General features: G+C 42.3%; 2 protein-coding genes across 4 annotated transcripts in view; one reads left to right on the forward strand and one right to left on the reverse strand.

The window, feature by feature from the left end:
• The window catches only part of APOO (apolipoprotein O), a 75,435-nt gene extending 50,648 nt beyond the window's left edge, over nucleotides 1-24,787 (reverse strand). For 2 of the 3 annotated variants that reach the window (XM_070943295.1, XM_070943294.1), the window contains exon 1: nucleotides 24,722-24,787. In XM_070943295.1, the coding sequence (XP_070799396.1) occupies nucleotides 24,722-24,730 (9 nt within the window). In that variant the 5' untranslated portion in view covers nucleotides 24,731-24,787. The remainder of the gene's footprint in view (nucleotides 1-24,721) is intronic. The other variant, XM_070943296.1, reaches the window with a different exon arrangement.
• Nucleotides 24,788-24,951: 164 nt separating this feature from the next.
• CUNHXorf58 (chromosome unknown CXorf58 homolog) overlaps nucleotides 24,952-25,097 on the forward strand; it is an 88,770-nt gene continuing 88,624 nt past the window's right edge. The window contains exon 1 of the mRNA XM_070943393.1: nucleotides 24,952-25,050. Coding sequence (XP_070799494.1) covers nucleotides 24,986-25,050 — 65 coding nt within the window. The 5' untranslated portion in view covers nucleotides 24,952-24,985. The remainder of the gene's footprint in view (nucleotides 25,051-25,097) is intronic.

The raw sequence follows: 25,097 nt of genomic DNA on the forward strand, positions 1-25,097 counted from the left end.
TTTTTATATATTTCTCCTGGGAATCCGTCTGGGCCAGGTGATTTGTTGTTTTTGAGTTTGGAAAGGGCTTTTTTAAACTCTTCAGTTGTTATCTTAGCGTTTAGCATCTCCTTCTCTTCCTCCGTTATTTGCGGGAGCTCCGCCTTTGCCAAGTATTGATCTATTTTTTCCTCCGAGGTCTCCTCTTCTTTGTATAGGGATTCATAGTACTCTCTCACTCTTTCTAGTTTATCTTCTTCTTTATTTAAGAGATTTCCCTCAGCGTCTTCTAATATCTGGATTGTCCCTTTTTCATTTTCCTTTTTTAATTAGATTTTTTTTCCTTTTTTATTAGATTTATATCTATTTATTCAACCATTTAATTGTATTTAATTATATCTATTAACATTTATATATATCTGTACAAATAATATTTTTATATATTGCTATATTGTTATATTAGAATTACAATTCCTAAACATATTAACTTATTGATAATCAGAAGTATAGAAATTTGAATTAATAATCTTTTTTAAGCAGTAATTTAAACATAAGAATTGCAGTTATAGAGCATAGATTTATCTAGGAGTTAATGGGTTATTGTGATTAGAATTACCAGGTCTTGAATTAACTACGAATAAGTAGAAATAAGCCCCTATTAATCAATTACTACTTAATACACCAATTAATTATTATTATAATTACATAACCATAAGTTATAAATCAACTCTTGTTATTCATTTAAGACATTGATTGGAAGTAATGTAGATTGAGGAATAGATATTGATGGTTAAGTTTATTTAAGATAGTGATTGGAGGTGATACATGTGACATAAGTGATAAATAGACATCGATCCAAAAAAAAAAAAATCTCCCCCCCTATACTTTGAAGAAGTATATATATATATATAAAAAAAAGGTGACAGCTAGTGTATGAAAATTTGGAGAAATATCGAGAAAATAATTAGAGAACAAAAAATAATCTTGAAAGAAATGACGAGCATGTCATCAACGATCCTGAAAACAGGGAAGAAGACCCCCTCAAATCCCACCATATCCATGACCTCCCCGGCTACCCAAAAATCAACGGAAGGATTACAAAAAACGGACAAGGCCATAGCAACACCAACATTACTAACAGTTCAGTCAACATTGACATTAATCCAAGAAACGATGATGGCCATGCAGGAAAAAATGTCCAATAACCACACTGAACTAAAAACAGATATCCACCAACTGGACCAGAAGATGAATGAGATTCAAGTCTCAATCTCGAACAATGAACAAAGGATCCAGAAGGCGGAGCAAAAAATAGAACAAAATGAGAAGAAACTGGACATGGTAGATCAGACGTTGACGATGCAAAATAAGGAATTAGAAGATTCATTAACACAATTAGAGATGGACAGGGCGTCGTTCTACTTGCGCTTTCAAAATGTGGAAGAAGAAAAAGACGAGGATTTGGGAGAGAAGATGGCGGAATTAATTGCAGAAGTACTCCAACAAGACAAACGCGAGATTATTAGAGAACTGGATGATGTCTATAGAGTCCAAACAAACTATGCGAGGAGGAATAGGCTCCCCAGAGAAGTCCACATTAGATTCGCAAGAAAAAAAGTAAAAGACATCTTATACAGTATGGCGAGGGATGGACAAATAACATACAGAGGAAAAGAAGTGATAATACTAAAACAGATCCCGAGAAGAGTGAGGGAGGTGAGAAAAGGATACAGATTTTTGGCTGTGCAATTGAATAAAAGAAATATATTATTCAGATGGCTCCTGCCAGAGGGGATGCTAATCACCTGGCAGGGGAGAAAAATAAAAATAGATAGCTTGAGCACAGCACAAGACTTTCTCGACCAGTTAAGAGGTGCAGAAGAAGAACAAAGTAGTAAGGAGGAAATAGAGGCGACAAATCTAGAAGAGGAAGAAACTGCGGAGGAGAAGAAGACCAAAGAAGAAGCTAAGGAGAAAAAAACAAGACCAGTAAGAGCCGTAAGACTAAATAAGAACTAAAGCCGAGCAAGGAAAACAGGAATGAAGGATTTGAAATTAATCTCAGTAAATGTCAATGGTTTAAACGATAGTAAAAAAAAGGAAATTAACATTTACAAAGCCAGCAAAACAAAATATGGATATAATTTGCCTACAAGAGGTCCATATAAAAAAGGATGAGGGCAAATGTCTGGAGTATAAAAAATATGGTAAACTATTTACCGCATTAGCAGAAAAAAGAAAGAGAGGGGTAGCAATTTATGTTAAAAAAGGAATTGAAGCAGAATTGAAATATAACGATACAAAGGGCAGAATACTTATGGTTGAAGTTACGATAGAAAACTCTAAAATGTTACTAGTGGGCATTTATGCCCCAAACAAAAAACAAGGAGAATTTTTTCAAAAGTTACGTGAACAATTAGGGAATATGGAACATAATGAAATCTGCATGATAGGTGATTTCAATGGAATTGTAGACCTAGATAACGACCATAAAAGCAATAAAATGAATAAAAACAAAAGAGTGACTTTACCAAAACCCTTTTTCGATTTGGTGGAGGAAATGAATTTACACATAACAGCGAGACACGAAATGGAGCTGGAAGCCTCAGGCCCCACCCCTCCAACCTGCCACCCCCTGCCATGCCTGGCGAGGGGGGGAGAAGAGACAGCAAGAGGAGCCCCGTCTAGCTCCACACATCTCGCTTCTCCACCGCCCAGGGGTGAAATGTAAAATTTGTTACTACCGGTTCTGACTTGGGGGGGGGGTAATGTGACTGGGTGGGCGTGGCCAACTTTTTAAAAAAAAACTTTTCAAAGCATTTTTTTCTAAGACTGGAGACTGGATTTATCAGGGAACTCAGCTGGGATCGTCAGAGAGGCATTTTAAAAAAAGCCTGGTTTAGCTCAACAGACAGAAGCACTGTAATTTAACACCAGCTGTCTGCAATTAAAGTAAGATTGAATCTCGCCAGGCTCAAGGTTGACTCAGCCTTCCATCCTTTCTAAGGTAGGTAAATTGAGGACCCAGTTTGTGGGGGCAATAAGCTGACTTTGTATAAATATACAAAAGGATGAAGGCTATTGCTTAACGCACTGTAAGCCGCCCTGAGTCTCCGGAAAAGGGCGGCATATAAATCAAATTAAAAAAAAAAACAAAAAACCTCTCTGCCGATCAGGCAACTCAGCTGGGAGTTGCCAGAGACTTTTCAAAGCATTTTTTTTTTACTTTTTTACCACTTCTTCGGCCAAGAGGTTGCAGAAAAAAATGCTTTGAAAAGCCTCTGATGACCCCAGCTGAGCCGTGTGATCATCAGAGGCTTTTTTTTTTTACTTTTAAAAGCATTTTTTCGGCCGAAGAGGTTGTAGAAAAAATGCTTTTAAAAGTAAAAAAAAAAGTCTCTGATCATGCGGCTCAGCTGGGCATGGGGGGGGGCAGGGATTTTTGCTACCAGTTCTCCAAACCACCCGCTGCCATCGCTATCGGATCGGGTGATCCAGTCCAAACCGGGAGCATTTCACCCCGCCCCTGCCCCACCTACCACCCTTCTCGATAAAGAGATGGCAGGGAAGGGAAGCAGCCAAGCTGCTATTACGGTACCAAGTGCGTGGAGCTGTCTTGCTGGGCTTCCAGCTCTGTTGTGTGTCTCGTCATTATGTGCAGGGAAACAAGTTCTACGGTTAAAAAACCCCTTCTTGCGAGTCCTGCTCAGGGGCAGGACGAGCGGCTGATGAGCACCGTAGCAGCGCAACACAGCAGCAGCTATGAGGTGACCACGCTCAACGCTTTCTGCACCTCCAAAATAATAAGACCCTCCCTCTGAAAATACTTCCTTCGAAGTAGGCTACTTTGAAGCCCTTACTTCGGGAGTTCAAAAAATATAAGACAGGGTCTTATTTTTGGGAAAACACAGGATATTTTCTTAGATTGGACTTTGTTATACAAATGATTCTCTGGCTTAAATTTTGTAATGCTATTATATGCTTTTCATTAGGGTTGACCAAAAAAAAAAATTGTCATAAATTACATCACTTTTTTCACCCAATATCACAATAACAATTTTTTTTAAAAAACCAATGCATTAATAAAAAAACTCAACAGTAGCCTCCCCCCCCCAAGTATACTGAATAGCACAACAGGCATATTCAGAGATTTGTCTTCACTTAAAGTAAAATCTCTTTCAATTACTAATGACAAATTCCTGTAGTCCACTTGTCAACAACAAGAAAGTGATTTCCTAATGCCTTACTTATGTAGAATGTTTTGTGACTACATAAATTAACTAGTCATTGAATTTCCTGGTCATTTCCCAACCAAGTATTAACGAAGAATGATCTTGTTTAGTTCCTGTGGCCAGAGAAAATCAGGCAATGCCATCCGCTGAGACACTTCAATTATTACCATGTTTCTCCGAAAATAAGACCTACCCCAAAAACAAGCCCTAGCCTGATTTTTTGGGGTGGGCCTAATATAAACCCTACCCCGAAAATAAACCTGAGGGATGAGCGTAGCCAGCACGAGAGGCGATGAACACATGGGGGTCGATGGTGTCCAGCAGCAGCAACAGAAGCCCGCCAGCCCTTAGCACAGTGCAAATACCGATAAGTTCAAGTGTGGAGGCAGAGTTGGGGGGGGAGAAGACAGACGATCCAGACATCATGTGCGGCTGTCTGACTCACAGGAGGCTTGTGTGGCAGCACGAGCAGCAGGGTGAGGCAGAGGAATGGGGAGGCAGGCAATCCTGATGCCCCATGTGGGTGTTTGTTTGATGCGGCCACAGGCAAGCCAAGACAGCGGGATGGAATGGGTGGCACACTGGGATCGCTTCTGCCTCTGCCTGGCTGTGCTGCACACTTTTCGGCCAGAGGGAGACGAAGCTTTGTCTGTTTGCAAAGGGAAGCTAATCACTCTGTTCCCAAGTACCCCATAGGCGACCAAACCCTTTTCACCCAGATGGAGAAATGATGGAGACTCAAAGCTTTGTCTGCTTGCAAAGGGGACAGTTTGAAATGGAGCAATTAGTTCCATTTCAAAGTGTCCCCTTTGCAAGCAGACAAAGCTTCATTTCCCTCTGGATGAAAAGTGTTTTGGCAGCTACCACTGGCCCCGCCCTGACTGACTGTCTGCTTGCCCGTGGCCTCAATCGTTGCCAAGCTCTTGGCACACCCCAGCCTCCACATGCCATGCCAGGAGAGCAGAACTCCTGTGAGGCCAGTAGCAACATGGGCAGCCACTTGGCAGCCAACACAATCCCCACTGCAGCCGAGAAGTGTCCGGGAAGCAGCTAGGCCAGTAGCAAGGGCAACTGGAGGCTGAGGCATGCCAAGAGCTTGGCCCGTTGCAGCTGTGGGCAAGCAGACAGTGGGATGGAGGGAGCGGGGCCTGTGGTAGCTACGCTCCCACTCCTGTCAGCCTCCACAATCGCCGCCTCCTGCACTTAAAAATAATAAGGCCTCCCCAAAAATAAGTCCAAGTGCTTATTTTCAAGCCGAAAAGAAAATAAGAACGAGTCTGATTTTTGGGCAAACATGGTATTAATTTATTACACGTAATCCCATGGTTACGAGAGTTCCCTGGTGAGCATTCAAAATTACACATTTTACTAGCATTTATGAACAAGTCCCGAAATTATGACTATTGCAGCACAATGGCAGTTGTTTGCTCTTACAAATGACTACAAAGGCTGTAGTCCCGCCCCGCCTATTCCCCCCTCCCCCCGGCCGGGTCTTCACAGGCATTTCACTTGTGGAGACTCACTTACCTTGCGAAGATCTCGTCTCTGTCGCGCTTTCTTTGCCTGCTTCATTGCTTGAGGATTTTGGTCCATTCACAGAGAACAGAGACCTAATGTACTGCGAGATCAGTAGCGCAAGATCTTGTGCTACTGATCTCATGTGATCTCACACTTCAGGCCTATATTCTCTGTGAATTGAGGCCTAGACGTTTGGAAATGGAGGGAAGGCTTCGATCTTTCAGGACTTCCCTCCATTTGCCATTTCCTTGCCTGCAGGGAGATTGCGCTCATGGCAGCCGTTTGCAAAAAGCTTTTGTTGATGAGAAAGGATGCCTGGCTTCCGGTTGGCACCACCGGCGTCGCGGACGGTCTTTTTGACCAGCCCCGCGATTCCGTTGGAGCCGTTCTGACAGCGCTAATCAGCTGTCAGACGGCTTAAAAACCTCTCCTTCGGGAGAAGAAGGAGAGGAGAGCCGGTGGGTGAGGGTAGAGCTCCCCGGAAGCCCCTGGAGCAATTCCAGGGGCTTGGAGGGTGAGTGCTCCCCGCTCAGCCCACTGAAGTTCCGGACCCGTGGCGACTCCGTTTAAACAGAGCCAGACGCCGACGACCGACTCTGCTGTCAAGAAGAAGATTAACTGATTTCAAAAAGCAGACAGAACGGAAGCAGGAGAACAAGCTTTTGCAAGTATATGCTTAACTCTCGGATACATTGTTTCTACTTGATTTTGCTGAGCTGGAGGTGGAAATGGCGTCTTTGTTGTGGGTGTGAAAGTGAAAGTTGGAAATGAAAGTGCTTGTTAACAGATTTGTGCTCAGAGACTGGATTTAAACTGCTGGGATTTGAGAGCTGGGTGTAGAAAAGACTATCTTGCTTGATAAATTACAAATAAATCTGAGAAAGTTGTTCAAGAGATTTTATGGCTGTGAAAAGAAAAATTCTTTTAAAATAATATGGCTTCCAAGCAAGGAGTTTCTGAAAGTGGTGGAGGCTCTCTAATGGCGTCAGAAATGACACACAGAACTGAATCACAGAGCCAGGAGGATTTTTTTAGAGACCTTACAGAATTTATAAAGGAAGCCATGAATAACCAAATTGTAATTATTAATAACCTAACAGCAATCATAGAACAAAAATTTATAGAACCGGTGGAGGATATAAAAGCAACTGAGGATGTTTTTGAAGGAAAACACAATGACAATGTAGGAGACATTTTGACTAAAACAGAGACACTGGAACTGGCTGGCTCTCAAGAATCTTCAAACTTTCTTCCTGCCCTTTTGGAATTAACTGACAGAACTTTTCAAAAATATAATTTGGAGCAGAAAGAAGAAGAAACTGACCAGCCCTACGAGGTTTCGGAGGATAAAGAAGATTTGGCAGAGGCTTTCACACAATTAATTGAAATGCAACAATTGGACTTTTCTTTGCAAACTGATCGAGTTCTTCGTTCTATGAACTGACTGATTATATAAGCAAGAAGAGTCGATATGGGGGCTCCAAATCAGAGGAAATGGTTCCAAGAAAGAGACAAGTTTTAAAGATACATCAACCCCCAGTTAAAATTCAAAACCTCCTCAAAATAAAAGGGAGGGAGGAAGAAAGACTGGAAAAAATACAGAAAGAAAGGAAGAATGGAAGATTAACTTTCTCTGGTCTAACTATTGATGTATTAATGATTAATTATAATGATTAAGTAAATGAATTAAGAGTTCAATTAATGATTAATTAAGGTTTAATTATTGTTGTATTAAGAGTTTTAAAAATTTTTGAATTTTGAGAACAAAAGTAGGAAGAAGAGTAACATGATTAAGTAAATGAACTAAGAATATCTTACAGATGTATTATGAGATTTTTAGACTTTGAATGATCTATTAGTGTTTGTTAATGGTTTTTAAAAACTCTTAGGGCTAAAGGATTATATGTTATTCTGAGTTTAAAGGGAGGTTGATAAATAATCTGTAGAAGGGGAGTTAAGGGGTCTAGGGAGTTTTAACTTAGCATATTTTAGCGTATGTTTGGTAAAATTTATACCCTGTTTTTCTTCTGGGAAATCGGGGGAGGGAAGGGGGGTTTGAAGGTCGGGTTAACAAATGTTTACATAGATAAGTGAAAATGTTATTTGTTTGAATTTAAAAAATAATAAACTTTTTGTGTTTTTTTTTTTTTTAAAAAGAGAAAGGAAAGGGCTTGATGAGGCCTCTGGTGATGAAAAAGGATGCCCAGAGGGCCGCGCATGCAGCCTTCTGGGCCTCCTTTCTTGCTGGAGATCCACTTGGCAAGGCTTCTGGCGATGAAAAAGGAGGCCCAGAAGGCTGTGTGCCCCCTTTTTTGTCGCTGGAGGCCTCATCAAATGGATCTCCAGTGAGAAAGGAGGCCTGGAAGGCTGCGGGCGGCCCTCTGACCTCCTTTTTCATCACCAGAGGCCTCGTCAAGCCCTTTGCTGATGAGAAAGGAAGAACCAGGCAAAGAAATAGGCTGGAGAGGAGACAGATCTTCATAAAGTAAGTCACCCGGTGCGGCAGGATGGGGGGGGAAGCAATTGTGGGGACCCCAGGGGAGGAAGAATGAGGTATCTGTGTGTTGGGGGAGACCTGTTCCATCACTAGCCCCCCCAATTGCCTTCCCCACCCCGACATACCTCATGCGCACTTAACAAGCCATGCATTTGATTATCGAACGTGTGGGCAAAAGCAGGAAGTGATTTTGTTCATGGTATGAGATTCACTCTCATGAATCCTTGGGTTAAGAATGGAATGGGCAGGCTCCATTCCATTCGTAACTCGAGGACTACCTGTATTAGAAATGTTCCTTTCTTTTTGAATTTCTATTCTCTGTGTCTTGGGCTAAGTAGACAGAATGAGTAATACAGATAAACAGCAAAATTATAGACACAACTTTTTGTTTTCAAATAGAAGAGTTGGGTACTACTTAATTAGAACTCTAGTTATTTAAATTGGAATTAGAAAAAAGTATTAATAAAAACAATTCTGGGATTACATGTGACCACATAGTCTAGAAGACACTATAGTAAAAGAATATCTATTCTGCCAGATTTGAAGAATGATTCAATCTTTTTTAAAAGTTACGACAACATTAATCATTTATAATTAGTATGTGGGAAGAATGTATGTGTCATAGTAAACACTGTCAGTGTATAAGAGTTCATGAATTGGAATAGACATGGCAACAGGTGTTGTGGCCTGTTGGTGGCCAGCAGGGCTGGCAGCAGAGTCACAGTGAGGAGGTTGGGGAGGAAACATGGGCCAGTCCTGGGGACTGGGGAAAGCTCAGACGAGAGCTCTGCGTCGGAGGCAGAGAGGGAGATAGACAGCAGCGAGGCAGAGGAACAGCTGGAGCCTGTTCCCAGTGTGCGCATGCGCAGAGCTGCCAGAAGACAAGAATAACTCAGAAAGCAGGATCGACTTGGGAGTAAAGTCACACCTTGGAGATGATTGGCCCCTCCCATAGGAAACAAAAGAGGAGTGAATGGGGAGGCAGCTTTTGCAGGAACCAATTTGTCCATTAGGTAGTTTCAAGAGTGGAAAGTTGTGTTTGTGACTCTAAAAGACTGTGCCAAGTTTTGCCTTACTCTGCGTTTGGAAACAAGTTACATGGCAGTTTGCCAAATGAGATAAGGTGTGTTGAGAAATATTCCTTTGAAAACCTGTTTGGACAAATCTTGCTGACTGTGAATGAAAGTAATTCACAATTGTGTAAATAAAAGAGGTTTTGCTGGAACCAATTCCTGCTTCCTGCTTTTTAAGGGAGCCTAGGTCAGAACAACAGATCAGCCAATGGGGACTGTTTGGTGACTCAGTTTGGGGCCTGGGCGTGGCTTAGCTTGACTGTTAGGTATAAAAGAGTTGGTTTGTCCTTGCATTTTTGCTTCTGTGATTATATTGATTCTGTACTTCTGGATTCTGGTTCTGGCTTCTGCTGCATGGATATTGTATACATGCATCATGCTTTATATTACTGTATATAAAGAAGTTTCTTTTATTCATGAATCCTGCTGAATGATTTACTTGTGTGCTGGTTGGATTGGTGCAAACTCTAACAGGTTATGGGCCCAGAGCACACCAAGCACACAGCAAGACTGAACTATAATTAAGCTGAAGGACAGCCTGTGTTATAAGGAAAAGAAAAGAAGACTGAGAACGCTTGCAGGATGGCTGTTGATTTCAAGGAGAGCTCTCTGCCTCAATTGGGGCAGAAGAATTATATTATTTGGGCTGCAAAAATGGAATGCTTCCTGAAGGCTAAGGAGCTCTGGGATATTGTTAATAATCCACCCCAGGCACCATTAGCATCAGCAAATCAAAGGCAGCATGATAAGGCACTGGCCTACATCATCTTACATTCCTGAATGTAGCTAAATTAAAAACTGCAAAGGAGGTTTGGTTGAAATTAAGAAGTGTGCATGTCGAAGGGGATGAAGGTGGGATTACAAAAATATCCAGCCAAATGTAATATTGTGCAATTATCGAGACAATTGTACAGGGCCAGACTAATGTGGATAAAAGAAGGAATCATACAGAGACTTCCGGTTTCCTCGTCTTCGGCGACGGCGGTGCCCTTTGAAGGACCGCCAGCCCCGCCGCTTGTAGAGCCGCTTCGCGATCGAGAAGCGGCTCGAAAACTTCAAAATCCATAGGATTATTGGAGGAGAGATCGCAGGGCACAGGTCGAGCCCCTGTGACCCCCCAGGGAATTGTTTCTGGGGAGGAAACAGGCGCGGCTCCCTCCCAACCTGCTGAAGCTCCGGGCGGCGTGGGACGATTCTGCTTTTGCAGAACAAGCCGGCTGCAGGAAACATTCAAAGCGAAAGAAAGAAACCAACCTCAATAAGCAGCGAAAATTTACTTGGACTCTGAAACTCTGAATTGCAAGTATAGCGCTTTGCTGATTCTTTAACTTGAGAAAAAATGTGAATGAGTGAAAGTGATCTGAAAAAACATGGCGCTTGGCTTTAGAGTTAACGAGCCAGCGAGTGTGGATTGGTGAAGTTATCTTGCTTTGTTACAAAGTTACCAAGTTGTTACAAAGTTGCTTCGCTTGTAATAAGAGAAACAAGAGAAAAACTTCTCCCTTTTTAATACCTGACTTTGTTTTACTCCAGTTCCTATTTGATTAAATCTGGGGGACTTCTTTAGAAGTCTCTGTGGAGGTGGGAAAGGAAAAGGAACTTCCCTCTTCAGAAAAACTAGTCTACGTGGCAGGATGGCCTCAAAGAAGCAAGAAGGGAAGGCAACAGGGGGGGGGATCCCCCACACACAAACATGTAACGCAGCTTCCCCCTGCTCAACAGTTACAGACTCAGAAAAAAGATTTTGATGTGGGAGATTTAAAAGAATTTATTTCTAAAGCTTTGGATGATAAATTTCAAAAATCCCAACAGGAGATAGATGATAAACTCCAAAAGTCTCAACAGGAAATTATGCAGGAAATTAATGAAATTAAAGACATGGTGAAACAGAATCAAAATAAAGTGACCAAGAAAATATCAGAGGTGGCGTCTGGCCTTGCAGAATTTATTATTAAAGTTGATTCCAAAGTGGAAGAGTTTAAATCAGAAGTCAATGTTAAGATGAAAGATAATGATTATAAAATTTCTGATGTTGATGATAAAATGCAGAGAGTTGAGAATGAAATTGTTATGATGCAATTCAGGGCAATGGAATTCGCAATAGGGCTTCGAGGGATCAGAGAAGATGACAGACAGGATTTGAGACAGGTCTGTGCTGAGGCTCTGGCTGTGATCTTAAAAATTAATCCTGATGTGGTTTTTTTCAAAATAGATAAAATATACAGAGTGAATTCTTGAGTGGCCAGACAAAGACAATTGCCTAGAGATGTGGTCATATATTTTACGGACAGAGCAATAAGAAATGATATCCTGCAAAAATCTTTTCATACTACTGTGCAAGTGGGGGGTTCACAAATTGGAGTCTATAAAGAACTACCACCTAAAATGCTGAAAACCAGAAAAGATTTTGGCTTTCTTGTTAAAGAACTGCAAAAACAACAGATACCATTTCAGTGGGATGCCCCAACTGGTATAATTTTGAGATATAAGGGAGAAAGACATCGTTTGAATACCGTGGAGAAGGCGGAGCATTTTTATACTACTATCCTTAAAGAAAGAACACCATCTCCACGCACATCTACAGTTCTGGAGATTAAGGAGAGTGATAAGAAGCAACTTCAACAAGAATTGCAAGAACAGTCTAAGCAGGAACCAGAGGAAATGCAGGGCGCTGAAGGAGGTTTTTTGGATGAGCCTTTGTTGCTATCTTCTCCAATTTTGGACCTGATTCGGATGGTTGAAGTCAAGGATCAGCGTATAACTCGAGCTAAATCTAAGCAACTTAAAGAAAAGCAAAAACAGGAAAGACAAGATAACAAGGGAGCTAAGAGTACTACACAAGAGACTGGAGCCATGGGGGGAGCGAGACCGAAGATTCTGGAAGATATTCGGTTATTCTGCTCTTTGCTCCAGAAAGATAAAGATGACGATTAAGTGCTTATCTTGGAATGTGAATGGGTTGAATTTAGCACAGAAAAGGAAGAAATTATTTGCATATTTGAAACAATTTAATAATGATATAATTTGTTTACAAGAAACGCATATCACAACTCAAGATCAAAAGTATTTGATAAATTCCAAATTAGGAACACATTTTATATCTTCAACTTCGCAAAAAAAGAACGGTGTGGTTATTTATGTAAATAAAAAGTTAACAGCTAAAGTTATAGAAGCAGATGAAGATGGAAGGTTTGTGGCAATTGAGTTGCTTACGGCAAATGGCCAAATTCTTCTGATTGGAATTTATGCTCCCAATCAACAACAGGACCATTTCTATAAAATGTTACATACTAAAATACTGCAATGGGACTACAGATCTATTTTAATTATGGGAGACTGGAATGGAGTAATTGATTCTAAATTAGATAAAAAGAGTTTGGCGAAGTCCAGGATTAGATTACCACAGACCTTTTTTGATATGAAAGAAGACTTGGAATTAAAAGATATTTGGAGAATACATAATCCAAATGAATTGGACTACACTTTTTTTTCTGATAGACACAGATCCTTCTCTAGGATTGACTTCATTTTGTTGTCAGATGATCTACTTATCAAGACAAAAAGAACAAAGATTTTTCCAAGAACTTTGACTGACCATAGCCCAGTATGGATAGAATTTGAGACAGGCAAGACTGAAAGACGTTCTTGGAGATTAAATGAGAACTTGTTCAGATACGAAAAAAATATAATAGAACTTAAAAAGCACTTGAAAGAATTTTTTGAAATAAATTTGAATAAAGGTACCCCAATTGAAATTGTGTGGGATGCAAGCAAAGCTTATATGAGAGGGGTGCTTATTTATATGAACTCTAAACATAGATTGACTCGACAAAAGAAAAGATTAGAATTGGAAGCAGAAATAAAGAATAAAGAACAGTTACTTATTAAAAACCCAACAGATGAAAGAATACGTGGTGCTATAAAACTCTTGAAAGACCAATTTCAAATGCTTATGGCGGAACAAGTTGCAACAAATTTACAATATGCGAAGCATAATACATTTTGTAATGCCAATAAACCGGGCAGATGTTGGCCTATACATTGAGGAAAAAACAGAGTATACGGACTATTGATAGTATTGATATTGGAGGGAAAGAAATTTTTCAACAAAAATTAATTAAAGAAGCTTTTGTGGACTATTACACTAAACTATATGCCAAAGAGGATGTGCAGAATGGACTTATAGAAAAATACTTAGATAATAAAAGAGTTACAAAAATCACTGACCAACAAAAGGAAAGAATGAATCATCCTATAACAGAGGAGGAGATAGCAGTAGCAATTAAACAATTAAAAACAGCTAAAGCTCCTGGAACGGATGGTTTGACTGCAGTGTATTATAAAACTTTGCAAGTAGAAATGGTGGAACAACTTAGAGATCTATTTTGTAATATATAACAAGGGGGTAAAATACCCCCATCATGGACAACAGCTTATATATCTTTGATACCAAAAGAGCAAGCAGGTTCTAAAAAACCGGAGAATTATAGACCAATATCTCTTCTGAATACTGATTATAAAATTTATGCAAAAGTGTTAGCCAACAGGTTGATGCCAGTAATCCAAGAGGTGATTCATGATGATCAAGCGGGATTTATTGAGGGTAGATATATGAAGGACAATGTAAGGCAAGTAATAGATTTATTGGAGTATCTTGAGAAAAATAAACAGATCCCTGCAGTGCTGGTTTTCTTGGATGCAGAGAAGGCCTTTGATAGAGTGGATTGGAATTTTCTACTAAAGACTTTAAAAAAGATGGACTTTGGGGATCAATTTATACAGGCGATTTCAGCAATTTATCAAGAGCAAAAGGCACAGATTATTATTAATGGAAGTTTGACAACAGAGTTTAAAATTGAAAAAGGAACAAGACAGGGATGTCCGCTGTCCCCACTTTTATTTATTTTATCACTAGAAGTCTTGTTAAATACAATACGGGACTCTAATATCTTGAAAGGTATAATGATAAGGCAAGAGGATTACAGAATAAAGGCATTTGCAGATGATCTGGTTGTTACCCTAACACAGCCAATGGAATCAATAATCCTGATGAAGGACATTATACAAGACTATGGTAAAGTGTCAGGCTTTAGGCTGAATCAAAAAAAAACTAAGATGTTAGTTAAAAATATGACACAAGATCGTAAACACGAACTTGAAAGGAGGGCAGGTTTTGAGATTGTACCAAAGGTAAAATATCTAGGAGTTCAGGTTGCAGAAGCAAACACGAAATTGTTTCAAAATAATTAGGTGTTGTGGCGAGAGTTGCAAAAAGATATGGAGACTTGGAAAAAACTGCAGCTATCTTTACTTGGAAGAATAGCAGCAGTTAAGATGAACATTTTGCCGAGATTTCTTTTTTTGTTCCAAATGATTCCGGTGCTTAAAAGTGATAAACAACTGAAAGTGTGGCAAACTGGAGTGAATAAGTTTGTCTGGAACGAGAAAAAAACAAGAGTGAAATTGAAAATTATGCAAGATGTTCCAGAAAGGGGAGGTCTTAAACTTCCAAACCTACAGTTATATTATGATGCAGCAGCTTTGACTTTAACAAGTGATTGGTTTGGAAGGAAAAAGACTGAAATATTGAACATAGAAAGTTTTGATCTGGAATTTGGATGGCATGCTTACTTATTTTATGATAACAAAGTGGATAAAGTATTTAAAAGCCATATACTAAGAGATTCTTTGATGAGAGTTTGGAAGAAGCACCGACTCAAATGGGATTATAAATTACCGCTATGGCTGGATCTTGGTCATACTTTATGGAATACAAATATAATGTCACTCGGGGGGTTTTTATACAAAGAGGTTCTTTTTACAGATGCGGGCAGATGGCAGCTGAAAACATTACAGACACTGTTGGATGAAGGGATTAATTTAACTTGGTTACAATATAATCAATTGCAATTGAGATGGAAAGAGGATCAAAAAACTGGTATTATGTTACATGAGGAAGAATTGGTTAGACATATAAAAGAGAAAGTCCAATGCATATTAAAAGGCTTTATAATGTTTTGCTAGAAAGGGATTCAGAAACTGAATTAGTTAAAGATTGTATGATTAAGTGGGCACAAAATTTTGAAGAACCAGTGATGTTGGAAACATGGGAAAAAATTTGGGTTCAGAATGTAAAATTTACACAGTCGCAAAATTTGAGGGAAAATTTTTATAAAATGTTTTATAGATGGCATTTAGACCCCAAAAAATTGTCGTGTATGTACCCTAATGTTCAGCCAAAATGTTGGAGATGTGACTGTTTAGATGCTACATATTATCATGTTTGGTGGACTTGTAGGAAAGTTAAGGCTTTTTGGATAAAAATTTGGTGGGTTATGCAGAATGTGTTAAAGAAAAAAATTCATTTTTCTCCACAACTGTTTTTACTGGGTATAGTTAAGGGTTTTACATTGGGTGAAACAAAGTTGATATTGTATATGATAACAGCAACAAGACTATTGATAGGTAAATACTGGAAAAATGAAGCTTTGCCCACTATCGAGGAATGGACTATGAAGATGGCCAGTTTTGCAGAGATGGCGAAGATTTCAGCATATCTAAAAGACTGTTCACAAGAGACTTATGAATGGGAATGGAGAAAGTGGATAGGTTATGTTCAGAACAAATACCAAACTAGGAAGTATCAAATAGCTTTTATTTGAAAATGATATATTAAGATAGAAATATGTTAATGTAATGAAGATAAAAAAGAAAATTAAGGGGGAGGGAGGGGTTCAAGTTTTATATAAGTTTTATATAAAGGGTTTTTTTTTTTCATTTGATATGAGTATACTGTGTGGAAGTCCGGGGGGAGGGGAGGGTTAGGGAGGGTTAGGGAGGTTGGGAGGGTTGGGGTGGGTTGAGGGGGGGGGGGGAAAGGGGTGAAAATGTAATTGTAAAACTTTTGCAATAAAAAAAAAAAAGAAGGAATCATACAGAGTCAGCTACATGAACTCTAGGAAACCCTCTCTATTCACATTATTATAAGAGAGAAACGTGCTTGTTGGAGATTACATTAAAAACAGCTAAACCCCATTAGTGGTAATAAATCTTCTGATGAGGCCTAGCCGCCATGGAAGGACAGCCCAGATGTCTGAATGGCCTGACTGTAAGATACACAAAAACAAGAACAAAGAGTCACAAGAAACAAAGAGTCACTTATTACCTCTTATTACCCAAGGACAGCAGTAAATCTCCCATTAGCAACTACAAGCACTTAAGAAAAAGTTAAAGCTACCTTCTGCGCATGTCCAAGATGGCGGTTCGACGCTAGAGCTCTGATCCTCGGGGGTGATGTCCTGGTTCAAGGGGGCTTCGTGGGGGGGTCAGTTTGATCATCTACGACCCCCCACCTGGGTAAAGGAGGGTCTAGAGAGCTTTTTGAGAGCTTCGCTAGCTCTCCGGGTCATCCCAGCCCTGAGAAGGATGGTGTTCAGGGAAAATGGCGGGAGACAGCGTGAGATGGTGGGCGCGGCCTTGAGGGGCGGTTGTGGCTGTTCCAGCGGCTACCTGGCGGTCGGCGGTCGGCAACAGCGACATCCGACGATGGCGACCCTGAGGTCCCCTGCGGAGTCTTCCCATGCCCCCGGATGCCTCGAGAAAGATCTGTGGAGACTAGGGGCAGCTGGGGACGACCGCGGGAGGGCCAATGGTGACGGTGTCGGCGGCAGTGATGGCGTCTGCGACGGCGGTCGGCAAGGACGGTGGCTGGTGCCAGGGCAGCTTCCTAAAGGCCTGTAGACCAACTGAGATGGCGTGGGACTCTTGGCACCAGCCTTAAAATTGGATTTCCCTGGTGGCTGGACGGTGCTTGGCCCTGGGGGCAGGGCTGCCCTCTGCAGGTCCGGAGACCTCCATGGTGAGCTGGAGGGGGCAAAACTGGGGAGCACTATGTTTCATCAATTGGAAGTTTTGAGAGATTTGAAGGGGCTGGAAAATGTCTATTGGCACTTGCTGCCTATACTTCCCCCCTCCCCTCCTTCCTTTTTTCTACCGAGTGAGACCTTGTTGGCCTTATTATGGTTATAGCTACCCAGCCTATCCTGGCCTGCTGTGCTGCTCCTACTTTCCCCCATTTCCATCAAGCCATCTCTGAATCTCCTGCCTTTGCAAGATTCTTCCTGAACTAAATTTCGAACTAAATCCTGCTCATGAGCTGGAGAATTGGGCTCTCTGACTTCTCTTAACCCATATGGGGAACTGGATCTATGGACTCAAGGCCGGTGGGAGTCGGTGTATGGCTGCCTTCACTCCCGGGTGTCCATCAAAGTTTTATTGGTTGGCCATTGTGAGAGGATTGTTGGCCAAGAAATTTCCGGGCGTCGGATGGCATATATCTCCCCCTCCACTGCTGTGAGAGGGCAATGGAGTCCGGTTGCCTGTGCCATGGACTGGAACTCTTTCCCCTGTACTATAACATCATGGTGGTCTCCCAACCATGGACTTTTCTCACCCCTAACGATTTGATGTATTCAGTGTCTGAACTCCTTGCCCTGCGAGATTTCCCCCTCTTGCAGGTTTGGCCCTCCACTTTATCGAGGGCCTATCTCGATGACGGATTTTGGAATCCTGAGAGATGGCATGGCGCGAGGAAGGGCTTGTGGGGTTTTTTGGGGAAGTTTTTTAATAAGATTTTAAAGGGTTCGGGGAGGGGGGGGGGTTAACAATCTTTTAAGGGGAACTGGGAGGACGACCAAAGGGGATGGGGCGGGGAAATCCACTAAGGTCGGAGCCAAGCCCGGCACGGGGTAACGGTTTGGAGGGTGCAGGACAAGGGATTGGGGAGGGGATGGAGGACTATACCAATGAGGGATGTACCATTAGCACAGTGGATGGGAAGGACAGATATGGCGGGAGCAGGAGACCACATCACGTGTCGGGGGAGCGCACTCGCTGTTTGAGAGCTATTGTGTGCCCCGGTCCCCAAGGCTCCTCTTGGATACTAGGTGGCTCAGATACTCAGGATCTGGGCCTTCGGCTGATGCTGTGCAACGCCAGGTCCGTGGTAAATAAGGCCCCCCCTCATCCACGATCTTATACAGGAGGGGGGAGCGGACCTGGTGGGTATTACGGAGACCTGGTTGGGCCCGGAGGGAGGGGTCCCCCTGGTTGAGATGTGCCCACCAGGCTTCAGAGCATTCCATCAGCCGAGGGCCCAGGAGAGGGGCGGGGGGTGGCAGTTATTATTAACGAAGGTCTTGGTCCGAGGGAGACCACTGTGCCACAGATTGCCGGATGTGAATCCCTCTTTGTGAGATGGGGTCATGGGGTTCAGATGGGCTTGTTGCTTGCGTACCTGGCCTCCCTGCTGTGTGGCAACGGCCCTGCCCGAGCTCCTTGACGTGATAGCCATGGTGGCAGTTGATACACCCAGGCTTATGGTCATGGGTGATTTCAACTTGCCATCCAATGGTGAAATGTCCAAGACAGCTCAGGAGTTCATGGCTTCCATGACGGCCATGGACCTGACCCAGCTAGTTCATGGCCCCACTCACAGGGGCGGGGGTCACACTCTGGACTTGATTTTTGTCTCTGGCCAGTGGTTGAGTGGTCTTGTTATAGGGGATATAGACATGGAACCCTTGTCATGGTCAGATCACTCGCTCCTTTGCCTGGATCTTCGAACCGCTACACCCCGCCGCAGGGAGGCGGAGCCAATAAGATGGGTTCGCCCCAGGTGCCTGATGGATCCTGATAAGTTCCAGATGGAGCTCGGGCCACTTCCTGAGGATCTGGCACATGACTCGGCCAAGGACCTGGTGGCTGCCTGGGATCGGGCGGCTGGTGGAGCCTTGGATCGAGTCATGCCTCTGCGGCCTCTGACCCGGTGCCGATCCCTCGTGGCTCCTAGGTTTACTGAGGAGCTGAGGGAGATGAAGCGCCGGAAAAGACGCCTGGAGAGCGGTTGGAGGGCCAGTCTCGCTGAATATGACCGAACACTGGTAAAGTCACATATTAAGACCTACTTAGTCTTAAGTAAAAGCGGCAAAGTGTAATTACTTTTCCGCTCTTATTGCATCATCAGAGAATCGTCCGGCTGCCCTGTTCAGGGTGACCCGCTCCCTGCTCCAACCGGGAGCGCGGGAGGACCCCCTGGAAGGCAGGGCTGAAGATTTCGGACAATACCTGTTGGGGGGCACTGTGCTATGGTGGTTCTACTCCTTTCTCTCTGACCAGTCGCAGTTTGTGTTGGCAGGGGGGCACAGGTCGACCTCGAGGCCTCTCATTTGTGGAGTGCCTCAGGGGTTGGTCCTCTCGCCCCTTTTGTTCAACATTTATGTGAAGCCACTGGGTGAGATCATCTGTGGCTTTGGGGTGAAGTACCACCAGTACGCTGATGACATCCAGCTGTACATCTCCACCCCAGGCCACCCCAACAATGCCCTTGAAGTGATGTCTCAGTGCCTGGAGGCTGTGCGGATCTGGATGGGGAGGAACAGGCTCAAGCTCAACCCTTCCAAGACTGAGTGGCTGTGGTTCCCGGCATCCCGGTATAGTCAGCTGACCCCATCGCTAACTATTGGGGGCGATTCTTTGGACCCCTCGGAGAGGGCGCGCAATCTGGGAGTCCTCCTGGATACGCAGCTGTCCTTGGAGGAACATCTGACGGCTGTAGCCAGGGGTACCTTTTGTCAGGTTCACCTGATTCGCCAGTTGCGACCCTTTCTTGATCGGGATTCCATGTGCACAGTCACTCATGCCCTCGTCACCTCTCGCCTGGACTACTGCAATGCTCTCTACATGGGGCTCCCCTTGAAGAGCACCCGGAGGCTCCAACTGGTCCAGAATGCGGCCGCACAGGTAATTACGGGAGCTGCATGGCGCTCCCACATAACACCGCTCCTGCGCAAGGTGCACTAGCTCCCAGTGGTCTTCCGGGTGCGCTTCAAGGTGTTGGTTACCACCTTTAAAGCGCTCCATGGCATAGGACCTAGTTATCTTCAAGACTGCCTGCTGCTACCGACAACCTCCCATCGACCCGTGCGCTCCCACAGAGAGGGCCTCCTCGGGGTGCCATCAGCCAAACAATGTAGGTTGGTGACCCCCAGGGGGAAGGCCTTCTCTGTGGGGGCACCTACCCTATGGAACCAGCTGCCCCCAGAGATAAGGAGAATCCAAGACCTCGGTGCCTTCTGCCGTGCCATTAAAACTTTCTTTTTTCAGCAAGCTGGGCTGGCTTAACATATTTTTAAATATTTTTAATTTTTAATTGGTCTGTCATTTTAAACTGGGGCCAAATTAGTATATATTCTTTTAATTGTTTTTAATGTTTGTATTGTATGTTTTTATCTGGCTGTACACCGCCCTGAGTCCCTCGGGAGAAGGTGCGGTATATAAATTCGAAATAAAATAAAAATAAATAAAATAAAAAGTTGTGTAGCTAAGATAATCTTATAAAACTAGCAAGTAATGGTTTAATAATTAGATGAACATATTATCAAATGTATGTTAACCATATATGGAAAATTGGATGTATATTAACCATATATGGAAAATGCATGATCTCACCGAATCCTTTGTCTTAGAAATGTATAAAAACAGTTGTATCAGAGCTCTTTCCTTGTTCAAAGTTTCAGGTATAAATCTGGCTCTGAACCTTGCGCAATAGAACTGTCTCTGGCTGACCCAGGAATGTTGTTTGGTTCCTTCATTCCACAACAAGACTGCTACCACAAGAGAATGTGGAGAAGCATTTGCTGTGAATGCAAACTTTATTTATTGAATTGGAACAGCGTGGAATACAGATTCCTGAGTCTTAGAAGGTACTGTTGGTGTTAAATAGTCTTGATGAAACGTGGGACATTGTTTCAGCTGTTTTTGAGCGCAAACCAGAACAAGACTTACAAATGGAAGCTCTTAAAGCCTGTTTGATTTCTGAAGAAAACAAACACCATTTTAGAAAAAGCCATGAGGAGAAATTCCTGAGATGGGGGTCCAAGGAGTAGAGAGAGAAAAGCAACAGACAGCATGTCTGTAGAGATCGAATTACAGCCCAGCAAAGTTTTTCTAAAAAGCAAGAAGCAGGACAGCAACACTGGAGGTGTTTCATGTGTAGTGATAAGACTCATCTAAAGAAAGACTGTTTGCAAAGAAGAAAGACAACAGAAGGACAAGCTGCTGTTCCAAAAGTTAACTATTGTAATAGCAGAGACAAATGTTTAATTGACACTGGGGCTAGTCAAACAATTGTTAATAATTCTTAATTGTTTTTCAGAATGGACGAGATGCAGTAGCCTTAGCAAATGGCCAGAAGGCTAAAGTCATTGGAAAAGGCAGTGTGCTGATTCCATATCTGGAGAAAAAGTTTAGTAACATGTTACGTGTGCCCGAAATGGAGCATAATTTACTAAGTGTCCCTAGTCTAGACAAACAAGGTTTTGAGACCACATTTGTAAATGGGAAGTGTCTTATAAAACGAGATGAGAGTGTATGTGCACAGGGCATAAAACAGGATGAACTTTATGTGTTGCAGGGACAAAGGGTTCAATGTGCCCAAACATTTGGAAATGTGGCACAACATGATTCATGCATTCATCTCTTGCACAGAAAGCTTGCCCATGCCAGTTTCAGAGTTTTGCAAAAGATGCAACAGTTTGGAGAAGGGTTAAACTTAAAAGGACATAAGGCATACTTGGACAGTGCAGTATGTAAATCATCAAAGTCCAAGGCATTCCCAGTAAGCAAAAGTAGCACAAGGCAGACAACAAAAGCTCTAGAGCTGGTACATACAGATTTGGTTGGGCCAATGCAAGCCAGTTGGGAGGAGCAAAGTATGCACTGGTCATTGTATGCAATGGGTAAGCTTCGTAGAAAGGAGATATAAACAACAGGTATGTCAGCTGCAAACTGACAAGAGGTTCAGAATTCATTCAGAGAAAAGAAGTTAGATTCTTTTAAATATATATTTAGAACTTAAATATAAAATATAAATATAATATAAATATACAGTATATAAGCATGATGACTACTGCAATGTGCTCTACATGGCAGTGCCCTTGAAGACTATCAACTGGTGCAATATGCAGTGCATGCCTTAGTACAGTGATGACTAACCTTTTCGCCGTTGCGTGCCAAAAGCGGGGGTCGCATGTGTGCGTGCCCACACCCATAATTCAATGATCCCCCCTCCCGCACTCCCCCTGCATTTGGCACACAATGGCTTGACTTCCAGAAGTTGGGAAATGAGTTGTTTCCGGCCTCCCGAGGGTGGGGAAGGCAGTTTTCGCCCTCCCCAGGCTCTGGAGCCTGGTGAGAGCGAAAAACGGGTCTTCCAGTCCCACTGGAAGTTGGCAAACAAGCTGTTTCCAACCTCCGGAGGGCCTCCGGTGGGGGGAGGCCATTTTCGCCCTCCCCAGCCTCCTAGAAAGGCTCTGGAACCCTGAGGAGAGCGAAAAACAGGCCTTCCCCACTACCCAAAGGCCCTCCAGAGGCCAGAAACAGCCTGTTTCCTAATTTACGGTGGGTCCAGAAAGCCCGAAAATCAGCTGGCCGGCGCACGTTTGTGCGCTGGAGCTGAGTTAGAGCAACACTTGTGTGCCCACCGATATGGCTCCGGGTACCACCTGTGGCACGCATGCCATAGGTTCGCCATCAAGGCCTTAGTATGTCCATGTAACTCATCTGCTTTGCATACTGCACTGTTCCCAGTTTAGTCCTACATAGCATAGGGCCTGGTTATTGGTTGCTTGTATCTGCCCAGTCAATTTGATCTGGCAGGGCTGATTTGGATCTAGTTACCTTCAATTAAACAATGCCCTCTATCAAGACCCTGAAAACTTGCCTTCTCTGTTGCAGTGCCTGCTCTACAGAATGATGTTACCCCCAAGACCTAAACACCCCATCCTGATATTTTGAAGGTGCCTGAAGACTTGGTTCTTTATCCAGGCTTTTGATAGGGATGATTGAAGCCTCATTTTAATTTAGGTAATATTCTTTTGTTTAAACCTGGTTGGTTATACTGCCATATCTACTTTTGGGTGTGTGTGTCTTATATTTATTGTCATGTTTTCATGCTTTCTATCATTTGTAAACTTCCCAAAGTCTCTAGGAGTTGGGCAGCAGATAAATTTAATAAATAATAATTACTATATATCCCAATTTTTAAAATGCTTCAAATTTCCAATAACAACTTACCTTACAGGATTGTTCTTGTGGGGAAAATAGAAGGGAGCATTGTGTATATTCACTGCCTTGAATTACTTACAAAGTAATAAAGGTGGGCTACGTACCCATCTAATAAATAGATTTAAATTATGTATTATTTATTTATCTAAAAATTCAACAGTAAAATCAATTACCTGAAAAAGTGAAGTCTCTAGAATATGTGCAAGCAGGGACTAGACTGCCATCTGTTGGATATCCTTAACTATATTGAGTAGTGGAGCTGAACTCAATGGTCTCTATTTTATTATTCTATTTTAATAGGGATAAAAAGCTGTTAACTGACAGCACTAGTTAATAAAGGAATAAAGCAATATGTCCAAATTGTATTATAAATGAATATTTAGCCTGGAGTCTGAAAACAGATTTCCCATTCAATACTGAAGAGGACATGAATTCTCTTTTACAGGTTAGCTGACAATATGAATTTGAATGTTCATATGGATTATGAACTGGATTATGTTATTTCTATACTATTACCTGTTGGTGTAATTCCTCCATATCAGGTTAACATTTAGCTTTGTTAATTGTTGTATTTTATTCTTTTTAATATCTGCTCTACAAGACAAGCATGTTTTCAAAATAAGAAGTTCCCCATTCCTTTTACAACATCTTTCTCCAAATCTATAACCTCTAGATATGGAACCGTATACTGGCTAGGAACCACCGAAGTTGTGATTCAAGACTTCTGGAGGTATTTAGGTTGATAAAAGCATCCATTCATTCAGTCGGTCGATCGTCTATCTCAATCTTGCGATCAACTTTAAAATAAATACAGCAGCTGAACAAACTTTTTAAAAATGTGGGTGTTTTAGAGTTTTTCCTATTTCATTTTTGCATCATTTAACAGAAGGAAGAGTTTATATTTTGTGACTTTTTCCTAATTCTAATAAAGATAATACTCAACTACACATTCGACAGTGTTACTTTAGTTTAATCGATCCTCGTTTTATTAGTCATTGAGCTGTTCATATTTCAATGAGATATGAACCGTCTTCTTTCGCCTCTCTTACCGTTCCTATTTATTTACTCGGTAACAAATGTTGGCATTCGAGGCTGGATAAACTGGCACGAGCGCAATACCGTCCCCCCTTCACCTAGTCCTAGCCTATCTCTAACTAACAAGCAAAAACTCAGAGTAAGTACTGCTCTACAGTTGATTTCAGACAGCTCAAAACACGCACGTTGCGTGGGCAGCACCAAAGATGGAAAAGGCTATGTCGCCAATTTTGTTCCTGAAAGTACTAAGGAAACTTTCTCACCTTGAACATAGCGGTGAAAATGTTTTCTCCTGATGTGTGGCCAGGGCTGATGACGTAAAACGTATGCGCTTGATATACGGGTATTATATTGTAACGGTAAAAGCCGGCGGATGTTACGTGCCACTTTAAAAAAAAAATCACTACTCAGAGGCGGGTTTTGCCTGTCCTGCTTTCTGTTAAGTAGAGCGGCTGGTATCTAGGCAACCGCTAAAAGCGGTTGAACGGGAGACGTTGAGAAAACGGGTCTTCGAGCCTAAGTGCGGTATGATGTGGAACCATATGCCCATATCGCCTTTCGTCCTAAACGAAAAGGAAAAGGAAAAGCAGAGGTAAACCTTCCTCCCTATTATTCCAGGAGTTTGACTGTAATATGAGA

This window comes from Pituophis catenifer, unplaced genomic scaffold (genome assembly GCF_029215685.1).
Source record: "Pituophis catenifer annectens isolate HBS135680 unplaced genomic scaffold, rPitCat1.0.hap2 SCAF_4, whole genome shotgun sequence".
In the NCBI taxonomy this organism is placed as follows: Eukaryota; Metazoa; Chordata; class Lepidosauria; order Squamata; family Colubridae; genus Pituophis; species Pituophis catenifer.